Source organism: Scylla paramamosain, chromosome 1 (assembly GCF_035594125.1).
Source record: "Scylla paramamosain isolate STU-SP2022 chromosome 1, ASM3559412v1, whole genome shotgun sequence".
Lineage (NCBI taxonomy): Eukaryota > Metazoa > Arthropoda > Malacostraca > Decapoda > Portunidae > Scylla > Scylla paramamosain.
The window spans coordinates 32,006,077-32,015,192 of NC_087151.1; the positions used below are offsets into that span (position 1 = coordinate 32,006,077).

General features: G+C 41.7%; 1 protein-coding gene across 1 annotated transcript in view; it reads left to right on the forward strand.

Annotated features, from left to right (window-relative positions):
- Positions 1-213: 213 nt before the first annotated feature.
- Positions 214-9,116, forward strand: part of LOC135104041 (D-beta-hydroxybutyrate dehydrogenase, mitochondrial-like) — a 12,681-nt gene continuing 3,778 nt past the window's right edge. The window contains exons 1-6 of the mRNA XM_064010919.1: positions 214-333; positions 2,580-2,752; positions 2,928-3,011; positions 5,193-5,355; positions 5,578-5,733; positions 7,403-7,508. Coding sequence (XP_063866989.1) covers positions 2,588-2,752; positions 2,928-3,011; positions 5,193-5,355; positions 5,578-5,733; positions 7,403-7,508 — 674 coding nt within the window. The 5' untranslated portion in view covers positions 214-333; positions 2,580-2,587. The remainder of the gene's footprint in view (positions 334-2,579; positions 2,753-2,927; positions 3,012-5,192; positions 5,356-5,577; positions 5,734-7,402; positions 7,509-9,116) is intronic.

Sequence of the window (9,116 nt, forward strand, 5' to 3'; positions counted from 1 at the left end):
AGAAGAATGAAGTGCGAGACAAGTGACTGAAGGCGTGGGTGGCGAGGCTCAGAGGGAGGCAAGTGAGGTAGCAGGAATAAAGGAGAGAGGAGACAGAGGAGGCAAATGGTGCCGCAAAGATGGAAGAGAAGGAAACGGTAGGAGGAGAAGCAGAAGGGAGGGAGTGTGTACGGGTGAGGAGGGGATGGTACGGGGGTGGGTGACAAGGAGGGACGGGTGTGACATGGGAGGTGGCGAAGCCCAAGGACGTCTGGGGAGAGCAGGAGCAGCAGCATAGAGTGCGTCTCAGTGTGTCGCAGTACCTCTCCACTGCCACGTCTCGCAGGTGCCCAGGTGAGGCGCTGGACGGCTCATCAGGTGGTGTGTGGCGTGGAGATACGTCAGGAACGAGCGTATTAAGGATCTTGATCCTGGCCGTTGTGGGAAGGTTTCTCCGAGTGTGAACGTTGCTGTGAGACCTGCTCATCTGTCTGTTGTCCTTGCTGAACCTACCAACTGACTAGTGCTTGTCTGTTCTGTCAGGAGCTAGTTTCATGGTTAATTAGGCAATCTGTCAACTGAAAAAAAAGTAGACTTCACAGTAAGAGAGAGAGAGAGAGAGAGAGAGAGAGAGAGAGAGAGAGAGAGAGAGAGAGAGAGAGAGAGAGAGAGAGAGAGAGAGAGAGAGAGAGAGAGAGAGAAGGGAATGTATTACTTTGAGCCGCTGCTGTTACCTGGAGGAAGACAGGACTTGATAAGACGTGTGACAGGTGTGTGTGTTCCCACCCGGCTTTGCTGTACCTCACGAACCTGACAGTCACATGAATGTACCTTAGACAGTTAACTGTGTGTATGTGTGTGTGTGTGTGTGTGTGTGTGTGTGTACAATATATATATATATATATATATATATATATATATATATATATATATATATATATATATATATATATATATATATATATATATATATATATATATATTAACATTAACAATTAATAATCTAAATAGCGTACTACATACGAGTGAGTGTCAGGTTGGTGAGGCACAACAGGGTGTGGGGAAGGGGGCGTGGCATACAATCAAAAAGCGGTGCAGGGAGTGCGCAGTATTGCAGGTAGGAAACGTCAGGCTTGCTTGTGATATCAGCTGGGGACCCACACACCTGTCCTTCCGTGCTTAGTGATTTCCATCTCTGACGAGAACCAACGTGCTCAGTTGAGGTTCTAGAACTATACTTCACATTGATAAGTGTGTAAGTTCAAGAATGCCGGTTTTATTAAATGTGGCTCATAAGAAGAATCCAGTCATGCTTGTGTGACTGACTGGAGAAAGTTACGATATCATCCCTCGACGTTGTTTGAACATAAGAATGGAAGAAAATCACATAAGAATATTATAGCAGTGTATGTGGCTAGCTAACATGCATTATATGCATTATAATACACAATGGACTATACGTGGCATGATTTTCAGATTTTTTATTAGTATCTTTGGTCACTCCGTATACTATTGTGAGTGTACACACACTGCACACATTTACCTGACTACAGCGGTACACACCAGTATTCCGCTTCACTGTTAATGTAATGCGCACTTATTTCAACTTTTTTTTTCACGGATGTCATAAGGTTTTTTGTTGTATTCAGGATTCAACATTGCCTGTACTGGCGTGTGCAGATGTGTGACCAGAAACGCCTGCCAGAGGCTGACATGGTCGTGTTGTTATCACCAGAAAGAAGTGCGTGACACAGGCGTAAATAGAGCAGTTTTAGACAGAGATTTGTTTTCATGATATATATATATATATATATATATATATATATATATATATATATATATATATATATATATATATATATATATATATATATATATATATATATATATATATATATATATATATATATATATATATATATATATATATATATATATATTTCATGAAAACAAATCTCTCTCTCTCTCTCTCTCTCTCTCTCTCTCTCTCTCTCTCTCTCTCTCTCTCTCTCTCTCTCTCTCTCTCTCTCTCTATGTATATATATATATATATATATATATATATATATATATATATATATATATATATATATATATATATATATATATATATATATATATATATATATATATATATATATATATAAACACACACACACACACACACACACACACACACACACACACACACACACACACACACACACACACACACACACGCAAACACATCTTCACGAGATATGAATATATAATAGACAATAATCTTGAAAATGTAATAGTAAAAAATTATTATAGTAAAACATATTTGCTGCTGGTGTACATATAAAATGGTGAATAATGTAAAGACTTGGTCTGTATATTAGAGATGATAACTACAGTATAATTGACTTGTTTTCTTAGATTTCGATCGGCTTAAACCTTGGAGTGAATACTTTACCTGGCGTACATCTTTCATTTACTCTTTAGTATCTGAGATAAAGTGACTACGTTTGCTTTTTTGTCTCTATTACCAACAGATTATATAACTTTAAGTCAAATCTGAGTGAAGCGATTCCCAACGCAGTCTTGCTCTTTCTCCTTCGTGGCTTCACGCTGAGTAGCTGCTGCCATGGTGCTGACGCTGGACGTGAGGCTGGACGTAGCCTGGTGGGGCTGTGTTAGTGCCGCCCTCGCCTCGCTGCTTCATCTTCTGGGTTTGCTCCCCTTCACTGCTGTGTTCCTCACCGCCTGGGTCATTGCCTCCGCTGCCTGCATCCTGATGGCTTTCCTCGATGTAAGAGCCCGATAACGGGGACGCAGGGAGAGGTTGGAGTACTTCGTGGCTCCGAGCCTAGCGATATATTCCTCCATAGGCAATACTGTCACTCAGCTATGGAATACTGAGATATCTTGGTTACTTTGTCTTATTTTGCAACAAATTTTAATTGTATATTGTTTCCGTGACTCAGGTGTCCGTCGCAGGCAAGACCGTTCTCGTCACCGGCTGCGACTCAGGCTTCGGTTTTGCCCTCGCTCAGCACTTAGATTCGCTGGTAAGTGTAACATTGTGCTGGCTGCCTTAGCTACTTCTTTCTGGTTTGATTTAGTCTATTTGAAAATAATTAATTAATTAATTAATTAATTAATTAGTTAATTAAGTAAGTAAGTAAGTAAGTAAGTATACTTATATTTCTGCCCGGAACCATGCTAAGTCTGTTCTCCAACTAGCCAAAACTCCTTCATTAACAGAAAGTGTCAAAATCTTTCAAGATCTAACTCGTGACTTCTGGCACCTAGCCAAAAATATATCCAATAACTTTGCTTCTTTTTCTTTCTCTCCTTTATTTCAACCAGATGGCACCACTGCTATTATATATATATCTCTAAAGCTGAACTCTTCGCTCAAACCTTTGCTGCAAACTCTACCTTAGACGATTCAGGGCTTATTCCTCCCTTTTCTCCACCCTACCTATTAAGATTCTTCGCAGTGATGTTTTTCATGTCCTCTCTAGCCTAAACCCTCGGAAGGCTTGTGGAGCTGATGGCGTCCCCCCTATTGTTCTCCGAAACTGTGCCTCCGTGCTTGCACCTTGCCTAGTCAAACTCTTTCAGCTCTGTCAACATCTACCTTTCCTTTTTGCTGGAAGTTTGCCTGCATTCAGCCTGTTCCTAAAAAGGGTGACCCGTTCTAATCCCTCAAACTACCGTCCTATTGCTTTAATTTCCTGCCTATCTAAAGTTTCTGAATCTATCCTCAACAGGAAGACTCTTAAACATTTATCACTTGACAACCTTCTATCCGATCGCCAGTACGGGTTCCGTCAAGGCCGCTCTACTGGTGATCTTCTGGCTTTCCTTACTGAGTCTTGATCAACTTCTTTTAGAGATTTTGGTGAAACTTTTGCTGTTGCCTTGGATGTATCAAAAGCTTTTGATAGAGTCTGGCACAAAGCCTTGATTTCCAGATTACCCTCCTATAACTTCTATCCATCTCTCTGTAACTTCATCTCAAGTTTCCTTTCTGACCGTTCTATTGCTGCTGTGGTAGACGGTCACTGTTCTCCTAAATCTTTTAACAGTGGTGTTCTTCAGGGTTCTGTCCTTTCACCCACTCTCTTCTTATTATTCATCAATGACCTTCTAAACCAAACTTCTTGTCCTATCCACTCCTACGCTGATGATACCACCCTGAACTTTTCCACGTCTTTTCATAGACGTCCAATCCTTCAGGAAGTAAGCATTTCACGCAGGGAAGCCACAGAACGCCTGACTCCTGATCTTTCTAAAATTTCTGATTGGGCTAGAGCAAACTTGGTATTGTTCAATGCCTCAAAAACTCAATTCCTCCATCTATCAACTCGACACAACCTTCCAGACAACTATCCCCTCTTCTTCAATGACACTCAACTGTCCCCCTCTTCTACACTGAACATCCTCGGTCTGTCCTTTACTTATAATCTGAGTTGGAAACTTCACATCTCATCCCTAGCTAAAACAGCTTCTGTGAAGTTAGGTGTTCTGAGACATCTCCGCCAGTTTTTCTCAACCCCCCTACCTCCAGCTGCTAACTCTATACAAGGGCCTTATCCGTCCATGTATGGCTTATGCTTCACATGTCTTGGACGGTCCACTCATACCGCTCTTCTAGACAGGGTGGAATCAAAAGCTTTTCGTCTCATTAACTCCTCTCCTATAACTGACTGTCTTCAGCCTCTCTCTCATCGCCGCAGTGTTGCATCTCTAGCTGTCTTCTACCGTTATTTTCATGCTAACTGCTCTTCTGATCTTGCTAACTGCATGCCTCCCCTCCTCCTGCGGCCTCGCTGCACAAGACTTTCTTCTTTCTCTCACCTCCTATCCTGTTCACCTCTCTAATGCAAGAGTTAACCAGTATTCTCAATCATTCATCCCTTTCTCTGGTATACTCTGGAACCCTGCCTGCTCCTGTATTTCTACTTTCCTATGACTTGAATTCCTTCAAGAGGGAAGTTCCAAGACACTTATCCTTCAATTTTTTGACTACCGCTTTAGACCCTTTTCTGGGACTGGCATCTCAGTGGACTTTTTTTTTTTTTTATTGTATTTCGTTGCCCTTGGCCAATTTTCCTCCTACATAAAAAAGTAATCAAATAAATAAATAAATGAATAAATAAAATGAAAGGCTTTCATGCAAAAACATAATCCAGTACTAGATTGTCCCTTGAACAATGTGCCACGTCCTGTCCTGCGTGCAGGGGTTCCGTGTGGTGGCAGGCTGTCTGGTCCAGGACGGGGAAGGGGCCAAGCGGCTGCGGGCCTCTGCCTCGCATCGCCTCCACACCATCCAGTTGGACGTCACTTCCGCGGACGAGGTGCGCCACGCTGTGCAGGAGGTGGAGGCCCTCATCCCTGAGGGAGGTGAGACTTGGCATTTCCCTTGTCAGTGTTTGCTCCCAATTTCCAAGGTAGTCTTTGTGTTCGTAGAGAAAACACACCCATTTAATTTATTCACGTGAATGCCTTGCCACTTTTACAGCGAGGCTCTTTGGTTCCCGATTACCGCATGAAACCCTTGTAATTCCTTTGTTCCCGGAAACTGTGCCAAGAGTAGCCCGCGGCTCATTCCTATTTTTATTGCAGAGGTGCTGTGGGGGCTTGTTAACAACGCCGGGCTTTCTACCTTTGGGGAAGTGGAGTGGGTGCAGGAACACACTTTCAGAAAGGTATTAGAAGTGAACGTGATGGGCATGGTGACTGTGACCAAGGCCTTCCTGCCACTAATAAGGCAAGCCAAAGGTGAGGAAGCAGCACGGCATACACTGATGCTTAACACGGCGCCTGGTATTCATGCAGACACGCCAAAGCTCTTTAAGGCAGGGGCGGGAGGGAGGAAGGGAGAGGGGGCATGGTGTTGGCCGAGTGGGCGAGACGGCAGGCAGTCTGAGCCGACCACAATCCCATTTCCTTTAACACTGGCCGAGTGATTTAAGATAAGCTGGATGGTGCGCTGCGTGATGCCCTTCATGGCGTTATGGTTCGTGGCGGAAATAGGAAATATCATAAGCAGAATCCTGTGAATCGTTAAACTTCGCCGAGGTGGGACAGCCATTGGGTGGGATTTATTTGCCGCTTTAATTCCGTGTTTGTAGTAGTAGTAGTAGTAGTAGTAGTAGTAGTAGTGGTAGTAGTAATAGTTGTTGTTGTTGTTGTTGCTGTTGTTGCCATCTAGTTCCTTCTCGTCCTCGTCCTTCTCCTACTCCTCCTCCTCCATCTCCTTTTTTATCATGATAGAGGAAAAACAAACACATCATCATCATCATCATCATCATCATCATCATCATCATCATCATCATCATCATCATCATCATCAACCATCATCATCATCATCATCAACCATCATCATCATTATAACCACTACGTTTTATCAGGTATTTACACAGGTGTGGTTCAATTCGAGACAAGATCTGAGCACACACACACACACACACACACACACACACACACACTTCTCTTTAAGGTTATCATGTTCTAGGCTTCTCTCTTTTCTTTTCTTTTTTTTTGTTAAGACTACAGATATGAAAAAAAAGGATCGCTGTTTTGTTATTCAGGTTTAGCTTTCTTTAATCTTAATTCCCTTCGGGTTTATTCGTGTTGTAGTTTTGTTCCACACATGCGTAAGGCAACGATGCATCAGAGGTGTAAGTCTATGCTGGCAAAGGGATTATAAAAGTGATATTTATTTTTGTCCAGCAATGATCCGCTAGTCTGGTGTTTTCGTTACTGCTTATTAAAGGGTGATGCTGCTTCCACATGCGCTACAACCAATTATCTCGTGAATCTCCACCCTTTGATCCCTTGCACTGGTGTATCAGGGGGTGTGAATGTAACTTATTACTTAACCCGATCAGAAGAAGATCTGTTTCACGAAATTATGTAGCTGGGTGCGATTTACCGAATATTTATCCTCCTTGGTTTTCTAACCTTTAGTTGTTATGTCACTGTTGCAGGAAATATGACTGGGGGTGAGTTTCTGAGGTTTTCAGGTGAATGTCATTGGTGAACGTAAAAAAAAAAAAAAAAAAAAAAAAAAAAAAAAAAAAAAAATATATATATATATATATATATATATATATATATATATATATATATATATATATATATATATATATATATATATATATATATATATATATATTTTTTTTAGATGTTAACAAAGAGTTTTGATAGACTTGGCTTGATGGCGGGCACAGCCCAGCTTGGGTATCTTGCGCCACCGGACTGCGGCGAGGTTTGCCCAAGATGACCCTTAGGAAGGAATATCATTGAAATTAATCACAACGAGTTTTATTTTATTCCATCACTGCCTTTAGATGCACAGCAACTTTATGTTGAGAAAAATAGCTGAGTTATAATAAGTAATATGATTCCTCTAGAAATGGTGTATCAGCATGTTTTTCATCAATAGGACGAGTGGTGAACGTGGCCAGCATGTACGGCAGGATGGCCAACGTGATGCGATCACCTTACGTGCTCTCCAAATACGCCGTGGAGGGCTTCACCGACTGCCTCAGGTGAGCCCGAGGTGCGGCGGCACAACCAGCTGGCTACGTAGGTGAAGGCAGGAGCGTTGGGCCCCGTTTAACTCAGAATTTGACAAAGATTTTATATATATATATATATATATATATATATATATATATATATATATATATATATATATATATATATATATATATATATATATATATAATCTTTGTCAAATTCTGATTTTCCGGAGTTTTTTCATGTTACTGTTGCAGTTGTTTAGGCCTCGTGTTGAGGAAGGGTGTGCCCGTGCTGGCAGCGTGTCGTAAAGGATGACCCAAATAAAGGGGTGAAGGTTGGAAGTCCAGTTTTAGGAGAGAGCAATCCACCCAAGACTCAGGCTGGATTGCTGGAGTGTCGGACGTGTAATCGCAGTGAAAGGGGAGGATGACATGCTTGGAATTATGTACGAACAATACTTACTTGTTTTATTTCTATGTGAGGCAAAGTTTCTCAAAGACAAAAGAAAAGGAAAGGTTTAGTTTGCAGGAATAAAATCAAAATTAGGCGAGGAAACGTGTGAAAAAGAAAGTCTGTTGTAGATATTGCTGTGAATAGTGAGCTGCGAGGAAGGGTTAGGGAGGGAAAGAGGGAAAAATCGAGTTTGATGTGGATGAGAATAGAGGTAGTTGAGGGAGACAGGTGACGGCTGGCGCACGGGGGGAGTGGGGAGGACAGGGAAAGTTTCTGGGAATTGTTCGCGAAATATTTAAAGGGCTTTAGAGAGGAAGAGAGAGTGTTTGTAATGGGGAATCTAAATACGAGGGCGGGAGACTGTCAGAGTTGGACTAACTGGGGTATATGAAGTGCCGTTGGGAAATGAAAGTGGAGGATACGAGTACCTGATGTATGTCTGGGACTTACGGAGTCTTTGTGTGTGTGTGTGTGTGTGTGTGTGTGTGTGTGTGTGTGTGTGTGTGTGTGTGTGTGTGTGTGTGTAAAATTAGAATTATATCTGGTTATCTTGAGAAAATGAGAACTAATGTAAATTATCCTTTTGAACGTTGAAGAAGAGACGGATGATAACCATGGAGTAGACCGAGAGTCAACAGAGGCATTGTTTTCTTTAAGATGAAAAAAGGAAGTAAAAAAAAAACGAAACTGCGATAGAAGCTTAAGCCTCGTGAGCGTCGAGGTCAGAGGAACCAGGACAAAAACACACATAATTGCAAGCATAATGGAGGCAAGGAAAAGAAGGACAGATAGCCCGAGACGTCCAAAGTTGACCTTTTAGCAAAGCGCTGAGCAAAGAGTAAAAAGTTATCGCGCCGTCACGCTGTGCAGGAAGTGACGGAAGGGACGACATGCGGTTGTTGGATTTTCTCATTTAGAACAATAGCGGCCCTTTGACTGATTTTTTGTTAGTGTAAATGTGTGGAAAGTAGTCAAATACACTTAAGGGTTAACTATATTTGAAGTTTCTTTTAGTAGTAGTAGTAGTAGTAGTAGTAGTAGTAGCAGTAATGGTAGTAGTTGGAGTACTGCCAATACATTTTAAATAATTTTGGTTTTGAATCAAATTTCAAGCATCCATAATTAACGTTCTGTTTCCTTTTTTTTTTTTCCCGTGTGTGTGTGTGTGTGTGTGTGTGTGT